The following is a 17,182-nucleotide window of genomic DNA, read 5'->3' as shown; positions in this document are numbered from 1 at the left end:
CCATTGGCAGCCCCCAACCCCTGCCATGGCTCGGTAGGCAGCGGCAGGGGTGGGAGGGAGGAATCAATGTTGCTCCAATGATGCCACTTCACTTCTGGCACAAACTCAGAAGTAGGGTTACCAGGTTGCTGGGATTGGCGGGCAATTGCCTGACAATCCACATGCTCCTCGGAGTGGCAGTCACATGCACACATAGCTCCACACAATGCAATTATGTCGCTTCTGGGTTTAGCCCCAGAAGCGCCACATCACAACAGGAGGCTTTAGCGCTCAAACACCCAAAATGCTACCCCAGCTACCCCAGCCTGGCCCCAAAAACCTTCTGCTGGTGGAGAGGGGGGAACTGGCAACCCTACCCGGAAGTGACAACATCTCATTGAGGCGATGCTCCAGAATTCCATTGAAATTTTATGGTGGATTCTAGAGCATCGCCCCAACATGATAACGGTCATTTAAGCATGGGAGTTTTACCTGGGGTTCGTTGATGGCTGGACCCACACTTTCCAGCTAGGAATCTCTGCACCAAGCTCTCTCCAAGCTCAAATCAAGTCTCACCCCTTTAAATGCTGCTTTGCAATTGGCTTACTTTGCAGTGCTCACTGTGAGAGAAAATCCCCCCCCAAAAAAAACCCAACTGCCGCATAAAAAAGCATTTTAAGACAAAACCCAAAAAAACAATCTGAAAAAAAGGGGGGGAATCCAAGCCTCAGTTTTAAAAAGCCTTTCTTTTGCTCAGAAAGGGCTCCCAGGAAGCAGGAAGCATTTAAATCCCCACCTGTTTACACGCTGCTTTGTGACTGGCTGCGAAAGAAAGCCAGCTTCCTGTGGCCCGTGCTTTGCCTTCTGCGTGGAGATTTCAGCTGGGCTGAGTTCAGGGAACATGGAAGAGTCGGGTTAACAGAGGGATGGGAAGACTCCGATACTGCGAGGGTTGGCAGTGAGGTCGTTTCTAATGGGCGGAAAACTCGTGCAGAACTCCAAGGAACAACCAAGTCAGACAGGGGGCGAATGTGAGTCCAAGTACCCATGAATAAAAGTGCAACACCTCTTCCATGTTTGCATCAGCGCTACTCCAAGGAACAACCAAGCCAGACAGGGGGCGAATGTGAGTCCAAGTACCCATGCATAAAAGTCCAACATCTCTTCCATGCTTGCACCAGCGCTTTGCATTTCCCCACCCCCTTGAACCTCCCACCAGTTGCCAGCATTTGGCTAGCAACGCAGGGAAGAGGGTGAGCATGCCTTGGCTATGTTTGAAACCTTCCTTAACAAGTAGAAGAGGGTGGGGGAGAAACACCCCCACCCCCACCAAATAAATCAACCAGGCACATTATCTCCTCAGGCACCAGCATCTTAGGAAAGAAAGAGTTGGCATATTAGTTTCCACAGAGAAAATTTTCATCCAATGAAACTGAATAGCATTAGGCTGAGGACAGAGAAAAGAAAATCCTCTTTACAAAGTACATAACTAGCATAATCTCAATGTTCCTCCACAGCGCAAGAACAAAACACACTAACGAGGGCTTAAAAATCTATCCTTTCACTCTCAGCAAGCTTTTACAGATTTCAACTATTCTTGGCATCCGCACTATCAAACAGTGATTCTTTGACTTTTTTTAATATGGTTACTCTCCATGACCCCAGTGAACAAGAAAAACTAATGTGACATACAAAAGTCAAGGAAACACACATTAAACACATAATTTAACATGCTGACAATCTTCACAGCAATTATTAAGTGGACATCAGACCTAAGTTGCATGTCTAACTTAGCCCTTTGACCGAGAAACCTATCAAATCTCCCTAGACACAGAGGGGCAAGAAGCCACTAATAAAGAGACAAAGACATCAAGAAGCAGAGAAACAGCACAGGAAATAATGGGCAAAGATGCATTAATAGATGCCTTTTTATGATTTATGCAGCACTTATTTTTCCTTTAAGTACTCAATAAATTGTTGTTGTTAAAAGTATATGCTGCAGGTACCATTTCTAGCTGAGATATTTCTTTTTACCCAGGGTTTTAACAAAGGGTTTTGGTCTTTTTAAAAATTATCTGCTTCTAACCTGAAGAGCATCGTTTTCGGCTGCTAAATGTTTCATGCTGTTTTTATACTCTGGCTGTTGTTGTTGTTTTTAATTGCTAGGTTTGTTATGGTTTGTTAATTTAAATTATTTTTATTTTGGTTTTATAGTTTTATCTTGATTTACTTTGTGAGCCACCTCAAACAGGTCTCTGGAAAGGCAGAATACATTTTCTAAACAAATAAATATATATAAAGAATTTGAGTTACTTTTATTTATTGTTTTGTTGCCTTATTTTTATTCATGATTGCTGATTGTTTTAGATGTGTTGCTGCTTTGATAGTAAACTGCTTTGAACACATTTGTAGAACAATTTTCTTTTCAGTGCCACAAAACATAAAATATCCTTAGAGTCCCTTGGCAAAAACCTGGCACACAAGTAAGACTAGACACATAACAGTCTCAGGAAGCCAAGTAGAAAACTGTTGCTCCAGAAGGCAGGGTTATCTTAAATATTAATACACAGTCCAGAGATGTCTATGAGCCAAGTCCATACAAGCACCATTGGGTGGGAGGGTTACCCGTTTCCTACTCAGCAACTCCATCCCCCCCACATTTTCAAAGAACTGTTGAGATTCCACAGAAGATCCACTGAAGTGCAAGCTAGTAAAAAAAAAAGTTGGTAGACAATTGGTAGAATACGGGTGGCATAAGAGTCAAAAGAAGCGGCATTGGCAGTTCATGGCGGTTCTAGGCTGTAGAACGGTATAACTCTGTATAGTTTTGCACCATTAGTAAACTACTAGCCTTCCCACAGCAAGCTACCTTCTGCCCCATGCTCGTTCAGTTGAGCAACAGGAGGAAAATGGGAGGGGAAATGACATCACACCCTGACATCACTTCCAATTGAACACCCGGAAGTGACATCAATCATAATGTCTGCAGGGCTCTAGGACCTTCCCAAATCTGTATGAGCTTTACCATAGAAACTGGAGGAATTCCTAAAACCTCATGCTGTGATATCATTTCCAGGTGCTAAATGGTAAAACACATAACAGGAGTAATCATGTGAGCTGTAGCTTTTCAGATCTGGTGAAGTAAAACATTTTTGTTAAAAGATCACTAATTTTACTAATTTTGCATGTGGGTTCTTTAAGAACTCTAAGATGTGTTCTATTGCAAACGCATTGTTTCTTTTACATTAAATTAATTAAACATTTGTCTGCAGACAGTTTTATTTATTTTTGTTTATTCTTATTCATTCCAAACTTGAATCTTATTAGCTCACAGTAGGGTTTTCAGTGCAGTGCACATTAAAACTCAAAATTAAACTACTATATGCAAAGCGCTATTTGCTTAAATGTTTCTGTTTGGTTTTAAATATCTTTCTGATCCACCTTGAGGTGCTGTTGTTGTTGTTTTGAGACTCAAAGTACTGTAAATAAACAGATAAATAGTTTTGGCCTTTGATTCCGTTGCGTCTTCGCTTCTGGCAAATACACAGAGGTGTTATCACGTCAGCTAACATGATGCAAATGTGATACACTAGGATTCAACCAAAGCTCTATGGTTTTACATTACATTTTTTCCAAAGTATTTGTTGGAATTGATGTCATTCCATCCCATCTCATTTCCACCAACCCCACCTTCTCCCTCTCCTGTTGCTTACCAGCCATTGCCCACAGGGTAAGGATGCCAGCCTCCAGGTGGGACCTGGGGATTCCCTGGAATTACAGCTCATGTCCAGGCTACTTAGATCAGTTTCCCTGGGTAAAATGGATGCTTTGAATGGTGGACTCTAAGGCATTGTACTCCTGAGGTCCCTGTCCTCCCCAGGCTCCATCCCCAAATCTCCAGGAGTTTCCCAACTTGGATTTGGTAACCCTAGCCCCATCCCCCACCAGTGGCCAGGAAGGACCTGGCTACCCTACCACAGGGGGCTCTCAGCTTGGGTTGCTCCAGGGACATTTTATTTTCCAGTCTGCCTCCGTCTGAAGGGCTTGAGAAGAGAACAGGACCTGCAGATGTAGCTCACCAGGAGGATTTTCGAAGACAAAATGTCAGCACAAAGAACTAAGAACTGACCCGCCCCCACCCCCGCCCCCACCCCGCCACACAGCTTATTTCAGTAAATGAAGGGACTTTATACAGTTCCTGCACAGATTGCCCTAGTTAAAATACCTAACAGTAGGTGCAATGTCTTCTCTGCAGCTGATGCCATGAGAGAGGGCTAGCCCCTGCATTTTGCACTGGTTTACGTTTACAAGAACTGCAAAGGCAGCCCCTCACAGGGCTTTTTGGAGCAGTCAAATTACCACAGCATGTACCAGCCACAGCATGTTCTAGAGTGGCTAAAGCCAGACATTGTTTTTCAAGGAAAAAGTGGCTTCAGATATCAAGTATAGTTAGAAAGAGGCATTTGCATGCCAAAGCACAGACACATCCCCCAAGCTGTGAATCTGCTCCTTCTGGAAAAGTGTGTCACCCACCCACCCAAATCCAGGACAGGCAGGCTATCTACGTCCAGATAACCCTGGCCCTCCACCATCAAAACTTCCATCTTATTTGGACTGAACAGTCTGTTTATCTTTTTCCAGTTAATACCACTGCAGGCTCCCATTCAATGGCCTCACCGGGAACACAGAAAGGGGACCTGGACGTCATTCGCATTTTGATGATAACCAGCTCCAAAACCTCTTGCAACGTGTCCCAGCCACTTCATAGAAATGTAAGACAACATGAGGGATGAGAATGATCATCCCCGTAGTAAGATCCCACAATACAGAACAGTTCTTCCCCTGTACGTCCTCCTGCATCCCTTCCTGACATGTAGGATTGGAACCATTGCAAGTCACTATCTCCAAGACCCCAACTCTATCAAATGGTGAAGAACATTATGGTTGCTAAGAGGTCCAGGGGAAACAATGGAGTCATATTTCCCTATTAAGTCTGCAGGGCAGACCAGATGCCACTCTCACGTAAGGTGGCAAAACTTCTTTATATTTTTCTGAAAGATGTATGTCTATATATTATGTTTTGATGTGATAATCCATTCTTGATGGTAACTTAAGCTTTTAATGATGCCTTCAAGGTGGCTGAAGCCAATTTTTCCTATTTTTTTCTCATTTGAGCTTTAACTTGTGAACCAAGAGACCAATTTCAAATTTTAAAGCACTTTTGGAAAGGTAATAAATTCCACTACATATAATTAATACCAATAATGCTTCTATCCATTACTGTTTTTGTAATATAAGGCATAAATCAAAGAGAAAGTCAATTTTTCCACAGAAAATATAACAATGTACCTTATTCCTTTGCCTTTCCAATGAGCCATAGCATGTTGAAACTCATTTTGATTTGCCACAGTTAGGTACATGAGAATGGATCCATGTTTCATGTCATTTTTATAGAAGAGGAAGAGGAAGAGGAAGAGGAAGAATTAGTTTTTATATGCCGACTTTCTCTACCACTTAAGGGAGACTCAAACCGGCTTACAATTGTTACAGGCTTTGACATATTAGAGCACATGAACTATGGAATTGTGTTGTACATATGCAGAAAACATTCAGTGTAAAAGCAAAATACATATATGAACTACAAAGAATACAACAGAGGTTTTAATTTCCTTTTAAAAGGAAAGAAAGGCTGGATATTTAAACCAGAGGCTTATGTCTTTGAATTATTCTGGCAAATATTTCAGTGTCAGTGCAGATTTGCTCGGGGCACTTTTCCTATTTTTTCCTGACCTTCCTCAGCCTTTTCAATGGAGAAGAGCAAAGCCCCCGCAGCACTTTTTATATTTTTTAAGCTACAGAGCAGAATGTTCACCGCACTTCCTGCCCTTCCAATGACTTCAAGTGCAGAAATGCTCTCCATTCCAAGGGTATTCAATGCTAACTAAGATGTAATGATGTAATGTAAACAATATATTGTATTTTATGATTTCAACATGAAAACAGGATGCTAGAAATCAATTAATGGGTTCAATCTCAACGTATTTTTATGGAGATGAGAATGATGATAAAATTGATTATATAGAGTATAACAAAACTCAAAACTGACTGTTTAAGAAATAGTATGTTTAGCCTAGAGGAAGTGGATGTCCAAATACGGTCATCTAAAATAGAGCAACTAAGCAGTAACATTCCTAAAACAGTGCAACAGTGTTACTCCAATGCATGGAGACTTTTTAAGACAGCCCCTTTTCAAGGTGATTGAAACAGTATAAATACAGGCAGGGAAAGGGCTAGAATTCAGACCTCTCTCAGAGGGTCTCGAAGATGGTGTTGGTATGTATGGCTTTACAAATATATTATTCTAGAGTATGAATTAGATACTTTGAACTAAATCAGACTTCTTTAACTGTTATATTTTAAGTATTGGATTTTAATACTGAATAGTATGTAGACTTGCTTGCTTTACTGTATACATTGTTACTGAATTTTAAGACTTTGTAATACTTGCATATACATATATATATATATACATATTTACTAGGAGCACATCAATAAAAAGACTTACTTTTTAAAGTGAGTAAAGTAGTTGAGCCCTGCTTAGTAGGTGACTAACTGAATAAGATAACATACCATTTCTCAGGAAGGGGTCATTTCTAAGAGCATAGTCACTCGAAAGGCACTGACCCGCTTCACAATCACCTACCCTTCCCCTCCCCACAACAGATAACCTGTGAGGTAGGTGGGGCTGAGAGAGCTCTAAGAGAACTGTGACTGGCCCAGGTCACCCAGGTCAGCACAAAGAACTAAGATCTGTGGCTTCGTGTGGAGGAGTGGGAAAACCAATCCAGTTCACCAGATTAGCCTCTGCCACTCATGTGGAGGAGTGGGGAATCAAACCCGGTTCTCCAGATCAGAGTCCACCGCTCCAAACCACTGCTCTTAACCACTACACCACGCTAGGTAGTATTGTGTTACTGCAAATAATTATATTTAAATTTTGTGAGTTCAACAACTGTTCAATATGCATGTGTTTTATTTCCAGATCTTGCATTATCATTTCACAACTGCTAACATCTAATATTTTTTTCCAAATTTTTTAAAATGTTTATTATTACTGAAATCATGTCCTGATCCAAAAATTCAATTGAAAAGCCCACATCTGTTTTTTCTGGTTGCAACAAATCTGTAATTTACACATAGCAGCGCAAATAATTCCATAGGACAGCCATGAACAGTTTGACAGTTCACAGGAAATTCACACACTTGCATGATAACTTCTCCAAATCTGCACCTGTTGCTTCATGCATCCAGTCAATCTCAAGATTACCATCTCTGTCTGTCAACCATACATAATCTTTTGGGTTAGGTACATTTGGCTTGCTTTGCAAACTGCATCTTCAAATTCCTGCCTACCAGTTGGCCCAAAGTGTGTGCATGAATAAGCAGTCTTTGCAAAGTCGAAGCTGGCTGGACTCTACCTCTCCACGCTTAGCACAAAAAAGTTCATAGAGTAGATCATTTAGAGAAGTAGTGCAGATAGTCAGAACATACATTTGACAGGTGACTTTCAAGCATGGCTGGAAACATGGCCATGCTAGTCACATGAGTGCTTCATAAACTAGTTTGTGAAGTCTGACTACATGGTACCTGTGACCATCTATTACTCCAGCTACTTAACTTTCTGCAATTGTGCCTGACTCGGGGCTCAAATCCCACAGTCCTACATCTTGAAACCACTTACTGATGACCAAAAAAGTGCCTATTGTGTGTTTAATATTTATTTAGTACATCTTTATCCCACCCTTCCTCCTAGGAGCTCAGGGCAGTTTACATCATTCTCGGTTCCTGCATTTTATCTACTAACCGGTGAGGTAAGTGAGGCTGAGCAACCATGAGTGGTTCAAGGTTACCCAGTAGGCTGACTAGGGATTTGAACCCATGGCTGAGTAGGGATTTGAACCCAGGACCTCCGTGGTCCAATACCCTAACCACTACACAACACTGGTTCTTAGCAATTTGGTCCACAAATTCCTTTTCGGCTTGCCTTATTTTATTACCTGCATTTGTCTTCTTTTTACTCTCTCCACTGGATACAACTTCCATTTCATTTGTGACAAGGATACATATGAATTGTTTACATATACCTCCTGTTTAAAGTACTAATACACACCTTGCAAGATAATTCATTATGGTTATTCTGATAAATGTTATTTGTATTACTCATGTAATACAGGAAGCACTCATGTATACAGAAAGCGGTACATGGTGTTCCCCCCCCCCCTTCAGTACATTGTATGTTGGTATCTGGTCACCAAATGTGAGTGGCATTCACCTGAGGGTAACTCATAAATGAAGCTATCCATCTTTTAACTAAAACATATGATTTATCACTAAAACCAGCCTCCTTACCAGAAAACTAGAAAATAACAAATCTAACACCAGTTTCTAAAAGTGATGCAGGGGGATCTAAGACATTAATATAATAATAATAATAATCATAGCATATATATAGGGAGAGAGAGCGCTTGTTCAAAGCCCTTCTTAGCAATCCTGACAGATGTCCACTGAAGTAGCATTAACACAGAGAATACGTGCTGCTATATGAGAGAGAGCTAATGCATTTTAGGGAGGTACGTTGACCTCGCTGTACTTCAGTTTAAACCGCAGTTGTGAATGAAATATGCTAAGTGACGGGGTCTTCCTCACAAAACCCACAGAAGGAAATCAAACATGACTGACATTCAGCAAATTTCTCCCCGCCTCCCAGCATGACATTTTTCAAGGAGACTTGGCTCCTAGTTTTCTGCTCGTTCTTCTTTTCTCCATGCCTTTAAACAGTAACTCCCTGCAGACATAAAATTATCACAATGGGGGAAAGCACAGAATTTAGCCCAGAAACTTTTTCACAAGACAGTATTCAAACATGTGATCCCCCTACTTATACTGAAAAGCAGCACAGTACAGTACAGGAAAAGCTATATCAGAGATTCCCACTGCCTATTGTTTACCAAACTCTTAGCCACACATATGGCCAAGGCACTGAACCTAGAGGAACAGACTATGGGGAAGTATTAGGGAAGGGATCTTCAACCTATAGCTCCAGAGCCAAATGTGGTTGAGTATAAAACTAAATATGGCTCTTAAAAAAAAGAAAGAAAATCAAATATTGAAATGAGGGTGTTTTGTGGGGTGCTAGAATAACCGGCATGTGAAGGGAAATGCAGGCAAAGATTTTTACAGGACTAAAGGCCGTCTTAGAAATACTTTGCAGAAAGGGAAAACATACAAGTGAACAGCTGTCAGTAATTCCGAGAGCAAACCATGCGTAGATTTAGGCCAGTGAACAAAACAATCACACAAGGTGCTCCTGTGTATATTTATCACTCACTGTGATATTGAGATCTCATGTGGCCATAATAAAGGAATCTCAACAATGACTCTATGGGCTGCAGAAACTTTATGGACTACATATCCACATATCAGTAATGTCAAATTCTATATTTTAATTATGCAAACGAGCTTTCTTAGGCTGGCTGTTCTTTGATCTCTTCCTCTGAATTATGACGTAGTTTGGCTCATTAATTATAAAAGGTTGCAGGACCCCTGTGTTATGGAGAAGAGGGGTTCATCGAACACTCCTGAGAGGAGTGGCTCCTACATCGGAACATCTGTTGTAAAAACCACACTCAAAGGCTGCTTTAAAAGCTTCCTTTTATGCGATTTAAGAGGCGTGCGCTATATCGTTTGCATCCATGCCCACTGAAATGAAATATTCTTGTTCGCCTCCCTTTTGCCAAGTCGCTCGGCACTCTCAACCAGTCGTTTCTGGGGACCGCTAACGCAAAGCGATTTTCCGGCCAGCGGCGGCCGGAGTTGCCTGTGGATTTGTCAATCTGCCTTCTGCGCCTTATTGGAGAGGCGAGCAAAGGTGTCAGTTCCCGTGCCACTTTGTCCTCTCAAAGAGATCGTCGGACCGAGCTGAAGTCAGCACAGCCAGAGCAGAGAAAATGCATCTGCAGGTAATTAGTAACAATCAGGGGCTGCTCAGGAAGTGCTGACTACAGCAGTAATGAGCTGGGCACATGTCATTGGCTTGCAAATGGAGAGCACGCTTATGAACCGTGGCAGCAGGCAGTAAGAGCGAGAGGTTTTTTTTTTTAACTTAATATTTAATGTGGCATAAAAACGATGGAAAGAAATCAACTAGTCCTCTAATCAGATGTTCAGCCAGTGGTCCATAACCACAAGCAAGTTGGTGGATGAAGCGGTATAGGAAAGTGTCATCAAAATTTCCTTTTACCATTACTTAGGCCTATTTTTTTTTTTTGTATGGACGCCTGACGTGAATGCCAATGTCTAAACAGTACTGTTTTTTCATTCAAATGATATTACCAACAGATCAGATCTGCAAATCTGCTAGGAAATGCAAACCCCACAGATTGACACCACAGCTGTGAGGAGGGATCTTTGACGTTATTATTTCCTCAATGCTGCCTTTCCAACAGCGGGCCAAGGGTTTGAAAACAAGAACAATGAAACACTGTGGTCATAATTCTCTTATCTGCATGGTTCTCAGCCTATTTTGCATTGATTAAACTATTTTATGAGTTGGCTTAAGAACTCGGGACTCACAATACAAACTAGACGTAGGTCAGTTTGTGAATGGAAGCCAAGCTCCGGCCCTAGACATTCTCATAAAAACTGCTGAAGCTTGAACTGCTGATCTGAGCCCTATCAAAAGAACCAGATTAGTTTTCTTGGCCACAATAAAACCCATTTCTCAAACTCTCTTCATCCCAGAATATGGGGGCTTTTAAGCATTCTACACATTAATATCCTGCTTGCTGTTGAATTGTGGAGCACTAAGGAATTTGCTGTTGTTGTTTTTTTATTTTCATGAAATAGAATTATGTCCTCTATTCAATCAATGATTTCTGGTGCCATTTACCATTCATTTAAAAAAAAATACGTTTTGGTCTCCCACACTGAACAAAGATATTCAAACATATAGGTTTATACACAGAAATACAATATTCTTGTTGGTGAAATAACCCAGAGATGACCAGATTTCAGACTTGTGCAGTTTGGTTCTGTTATACATCAGGAGAAAGGATAGGGTTCATCAGCCTTGTGTGGCTTATTTATTTTTAACCTGTGGTCCTCCTAAGTGCATTAAATTTACAAAGTAAGAACACATACTCATTATCTCTTGATAATGAATGAATGAATGGTAAAATGAATCCACTTTAAGGGATACTTCATTAAAAAGCCTTGCAAAATCAATTCAAGGTCCACTCAGCTGAGGACTGTTGGCAAGAATCACAGCAACCAGTAGATGATCAACCAGAAATTGACCAGTGGTCTACTGGTAGATCCTAAGGTCTATCCTCTGACCACATTTGATCTAGAGTTTTGGAGGCTTGCTGACCTTATTCATAATACTGCATAAATGTGACTGTGGATCACTTAATTCGTTCTGGCAGCTTTGCATGTTCTTTTCCAAAATGATCAGTAGAGAAAGACCCAGCTCTGAAGGGGCAAGATTTGCTCTTTTTCCCCCTTTCTGAATCCAAGAAGAGTTCAGAAATTGCAAGCTGGTTGTGGTGGCAAAGATTGTTAGATTTGAGCTAGGACTGCACGCTTTTCAACAAGCCCACTGAAAAAGGCATCCTTTCTTCTTCATGCTGTAATCTTATGAGCACTGATCTGGGAATTATTTCTGTCTATATGTGCATAGGATTGAGTTTTGAAATAAATAAAGGCACTCAGTTTAGCACTCAGTAAGACTCTGAAGAGGAAGCACAGAAATATTCTAAATAAATAAATTTAGGCATTATATTACATTATAATGATTACGTATTCTTCTTGCTCACTTTATAGCTTTCCAAACTAAACATTTCCCCTCTTACTGAAAGCCTTCTATGCAGTTAACTATTTTTTATTTTTTAAAGCATGATTAATTGTCAGCTGACCAGAACATTTTTGTCACCTGGACAAACCTAGTCAATTGCAATTTTTTTAAAACAGGCAAATGCTTAAATAAATCATATGCAAATAAGCTCTGACAGTTTTTTATTCCCCTCTGGAAAAGGTGGCAACCTTAATTCATTTGCCCTTTGGAGGTTTTCTATTTATTTCCGCTGCATTTTTTTGTTTGTTGGGTAGAGTACCTACAACTGAGAATGACCCACCAATTTAAATAACGAGTACTCATTTCAATTCATTTTAATAATTACAACAACATAGTTATGGCTTACATGGGGAGGTTGTTTTGTTATCTTGACTGTAGCACTCATATCTTTTTTGAGCTGTGACACACTTTTTCTATGTTATTTATTCATTTTTTTATTATTACAGCTGCATCTTTTAATTAGCTTAAACTGTATATTAATCAACTAAAGGCATAATCCTGAAGGAAATTCTCCTACCCAGAGTTCAATGGAATGAAAGAAGATCAAGAGCTCCTATTCATTCCAAAGAGGCTCGCAAAGAAGAAATTCCCTCTCATTAGTGATCGAAAGCTTTAATTGATGGGGGGGGCAATTTTCATTGGTGTGAACAAATTTTAATCACCCTGAGAGATGGGGGCACGATTAGCACCTTTTTTGCTTTTTATGTAAGATTGATGCTATTTGGGCTCAGGTATTGAAATCTGGGGTAGAAAATAAAATATTGGTGGCAGGTTTTGCTTTATTATATTGTAAATCACCTTATTTTTCGATATCTTAAAAAAACTGGCATCTGACGAAGGGAGGTCTGATCCTGGAAAGCTTCTACCCTGAATATCTTGTTGGTCTTTAAGGTGCTTAAGGTTGCCAATCTCCAGGTGGTGGCTGGAGATCTGCTATTACAACTAATCTCCAGCCAATAGAGATCAGTTCACCTAGAGAAAATCGATGCTTTGGCAATTGGACTATAAGTCCCTCCCCACCCCAAGCCCCGCCCTCCTCAGACTCTGCCCCAAAAACCTCCCACCGGTGGTGAAAAGAGACCTGGCAACCCTAAAGGTGCTACTGGACTCGAATCCAGCTCTTTAAAAAGTACAAAACTGATATTTTGAAAACATACACAGGTTTCATTTAATCAAATAATTAATGACCAGCCAATAATTATTTAAACAGTTAGAATCCTTAAATTACTATTTTTTTTAATTTATGAAAGTACTGGAAATTGTAGTACTTATTTCTGAGTAGAAATGTTTAGAATTGGACTGCAGGAGACTCTAAATGAAACTTGATCTTAGCCAAAAGGCCAAGAAGCGATTATTACACTGGAAAACAATCTGAAATATCTATTTATAGCACTGGCTAGAAATAATTCAGAGATAATATAAGATCTGTGAGAACCATTTATGGGCACAACATCAAAATATATTCTACATGCACAAGCTCTTTTGTGCTGTTTGTTCATTTTACTCTTTTATTGGTTCATCGTTCAAGTGGAATGGAATCACATGATAACAGTTGGGGGACAACCATCTCCGCAAACATTCTTAGATTTTGTCAGTCTAGATTGTAAGCTTTTGGGGTAGAGTTGCCAACCTCCAGGTAGTTGCTGGAGATCTTCCGCTATTACAACTGATCTCCAGATGACAGAGATCAGTTCCCCTGGAGAAAATGGCCGCTTTGTGCAATAGGATTCTATAGCATTGAAGTCCCTCCCCTCTCCAAACCCCACCCTCCTCAGGCTCCATCTCCAAAAATCTCCAGGTATTTCCCAACCCGGAGCTGGCAACCCTATTTTGGGGGCAGTGATATTCTCTAAACTTAATGCAATATAAATTAACTACAGATAAATATTTAGTTGTTGATCTGAAATCCGTATATGAACTTCAGTCATGTGACTTCTCTCTTCTTATTCTCTCTTCCAATTTTCCTTGCGCTTGGAATTCAGTTCCATAGATTGCCAAAGCAGCCATTTTCTCAAGGGAACTTATCTCTATCAGCTAGAGATCTGTTGTAATAGTGGGAGATCTCTAGCTACTACCTGGAGGTTGGCAACCCTAGTTTGTACGTGTGTGTGTGTGTGTGTGTGTTCAAGTCCATCTGAAACCCAAGTATTGGTCATACTGTTCTAAGTTTTGGCTCTTACTGAACAAAGTATTACTAATCAAAATTCAAACAAGAGAGCCAGTGTGGTGCGGTTTTGGACTAGTATCTGAGAGACCCAAGTTTGAATCCCCTCTCATGCCATGAAAGCTCACTGGGTGACCTTGGGCCAGTCACACTCTCTCAGTCTAACCTACTTCACAGGGCTGTTGTGAGGATAAAGTGGAGAAGAAAATAATGTAAACCGCTTTGGGTCCCCATTGGGGAGAAATGCAGAGTATAAATTAAGTAAGTAAATAAATAAATGAAAATAAGCAGTCTCAAGGGGAAAAGTCCAAATGCAAACAAGAGGATGGTATAATGAATGTAAAAAGAATAGGGATGAGAAGACCAATTCATTTATGCCTGGCTTTATATAACATAAAGATTCATGGTTATTTACAGGTATTGAATATCTCTTTTCAATTAATTAATTAACATTTTGGTCAATTACGGTGCCCCTTGTGTAGGGGTGTGCCTTTGGATATGCAGAACCAAAAAAACAAAAGTTTTTGGCCAGAAAAAAAAAAGCTGGCTATCCGGATGAAGCTGAAAAACCGAAATCCAAAAAGCCACTCTCTTTCAATCTCTCTCCCTCCCTCTCTCAATCTCTCAATCTCGCTCTCTTTTTTTTTTTTTTTTTTTTGGCTTTTCAGCTTTCCAATGGCCTTTGTTAAAGGGCACTGGGGCAGGGGGATAAAAAAATGATAGCCCATTCACAAGGCTGGCAATTGGACTTTAATTTAAAAAAACTTTAAACTTACCTTGGCAGGTGCTCTTCTGGGCTTCCAGGTGGGTTCTGCTGGGCTGGCAAAGGTGGATGGAGAAATCTCCTGTTGCCCTTTTCCTGCTCTTTGGCAAGTTTCCAAGGCAACAGGAAGGAGGGGGAGAGGCATCTCGAATTGCATTTTGAATTGCATTTTTGTTGGCTGCTGCAGTCCTAATGTGGATTGCAACAACCTATAGAGAGGGAAGGGTGGAAGTGGGGACCAAAATTTAGAGTGGCCAATAGGATTTCAGGTTAGGGACAACACTGTTCTTTGGCCAACCAGAGAAGGTGTTTTTTTTTTTTTGCCTGGACCCCATTTCAGACAGAGGTTTGAGAGAGTTCAATGCAAAGCCTGGTTTTAGCTATTACTCTTCCTTCTGCATTTCTGGTGCTTCGACTGCAGCATCCCTTGGATTACTGCCTGACTTCCATTGGAAACAACGGAAAACTCCATTGGATAGATGGAGCACCCCCTTTGGGGCCCCATAAAAATGGACCCCCTGACCCAAACTTCACCATACTTTGGGGGTTCTTCTAAGGAGAGTCACCTGCAGCTATGCTGCAAATTTGGTGCCTCTTTCTTGAAAAATAGCCCCCAGAGCCCCCAAAAAATTCCCATAGAGTTTAATGGAGCATTTTGGGATATCTGAAAAAAGCCAAAAATACCCATTTACTGTTATGGGTATTTGCCTTTTGGGAGCTTTTCTGAAAAATTTCAGGTCCAATAAACCCAAATCCAAAAAATACTGTAAAATAATGGTGCACACCCCTACCCTTGTTTGTTCTTCATGTCTCTCTAAATCTATAACATAACCTCTAGCCCCCAATTCCCCATGGCATTTAACGGGGGAATAAACCTTCAACCAAAAAAGGATTTTAGCTTTCCATTACAAATAAATGCATTCTGGTAATGATAAATGCAGACTTATGTCCATGAGTAAGAAAGAAAAGTTATTTATCCACCCTGTTCATAAATGGGGCTGTTCCTAGTTCATTATCTGCCTGGGACAGGCAACCCTTGGCTCTGTCCTGCAGCTATTATCCTCCTCTAAATCCATGCAATGAAATAAACCAATATAAAACACAGCTAATTAAATCCTCCTTATCTTCATCATTGTTCTGGATGCCTAACCAAAAAAAGGATGGCAAATCTCCATTGTGTTTATAGGACATATGTTTAGGACATATTGATAGGAGAGAAAGGAAAACAGAGGCAAACTCTCTCCTGTTGCTATCAACCATTCATCCACAGAAGTCACTAATTTATACCAAATTCACACTAGAACTTGAACTCAACAACTATTTTAATTAATTAATTACTATTTAAATCTGTTCGGCGCTTTTCTACTCCAAGTATCCAAAGCCAACTTAGAAATCAAGAACATCCAATCCAATATGATCAACTAACATAATAAAAGTATATTTAAAAATGAACCACTAGAAACTCAATGATAATTAAGAAATTAACCCCTACTGACACAAAGCAAGAGGAAAGCTCTTAAAAACACAAAAATCATCACCAATTCACATAAAGTATATAAAGAAGCAAGTAAATGTCTAACTTAATACACGGTGTTCGATAATGTGAGCACAGCAAAGATCCATCTGTACATATCGTGACAGAGAAGAGAGCTGTTTCAGCCAATGTGAGAAAACCAGGAACACATGCAGGAGAAGGTGTTCCCTAATGTATCAGGGATAAGGCCCTTTGGGGGCTTTCATACCTTAGGTCTAAAGTTCAAATATCAAAAGCAAAAGAATCCCAAAAGAATTGTAACGCCTCCTGCAGTAACATGCCAACACAATCATAGCCTGTGGCCACAATTTCGACACAAACATTTTAATGTATTTTCTGCTCACATTATAAAGCATTTCTTACCTGTCACAATAGGATATGATTGCGGTCCTGGAACACTGGCTCCTATATCTGTTGAAGCAGGGCTTGATAAATTGGCTTTCATATCATCTAATCCACCAGCTAATGATGCCATGGCTGAATATTCTGAAGTCTGGGGGTGGAGAAAAAGGACACAGTTTAAGGCATCTTTGGGGTATTAGCAATGTATGTCCAATGCATAATAAGGGCCTCTTTTTAACCTTACAAAGTATAACGTAAATTTCTGCATTCATATGCAGCAGGTTATAGGAAGGCTTTCAACTAGGGTTACCAACCTCCTGGTGCAGACTGGAGATCTCTCGGAAGTACAACTGAGCTCAAGAAAACAGAGATCAGTTGCCCTGGAGATAATATCTGCTCTGGAGGGTTCACTCTGTGGCATTATACCCAGCTGAGGTCCCTCTCTTCCCCAAACCCTGTCTTCTCCAGGCTCCACCCCCAAAATCTTCA

The 17,182-nt window shown here is 40.5% G+C and overlaps 1 protein-coding gene across 1 annotated transcript in view; it reads right to left on the bottom strand.

Annotated features, from left to right (window-relative positions):
- Window positions 1–17,182, bottom strand: part of PAX5 (paired box 5) — a 262,914-nt gene that overhangs the window by 128,094 nt on the left and 117,638 nt on the right. The window contains exon 7 of the mRNA XM_056848096.1: window positions 16,715–16,844. Within this exon, the coding sequence (XP_056704074.1) occupies window positions 16,715–16,844 (130 nt within the window). The remainder of the gene's footprint in view (window positions 1–16,714; window positions 16,845–17,182) is intronic.

This window comes from Euleptes europaea, chromosome 4 (assembly GCF_029931775.1).
Source record: "Euleptes europaea isolate rEulEur1 chromosome 4, rEulEur1.hap1, whole genome shotgun sequence".
In the NCBI taxonomy this organism is placed as follows: Eukaryota; Metazoa; Chordata; class Lepidosauria; order Squamata; family Sphaerodactylidae; genus Euleptes; species Euleptes europaea.
This window is presented reverse-complemented; position numbering and strand designations above follow the sequence as displayed.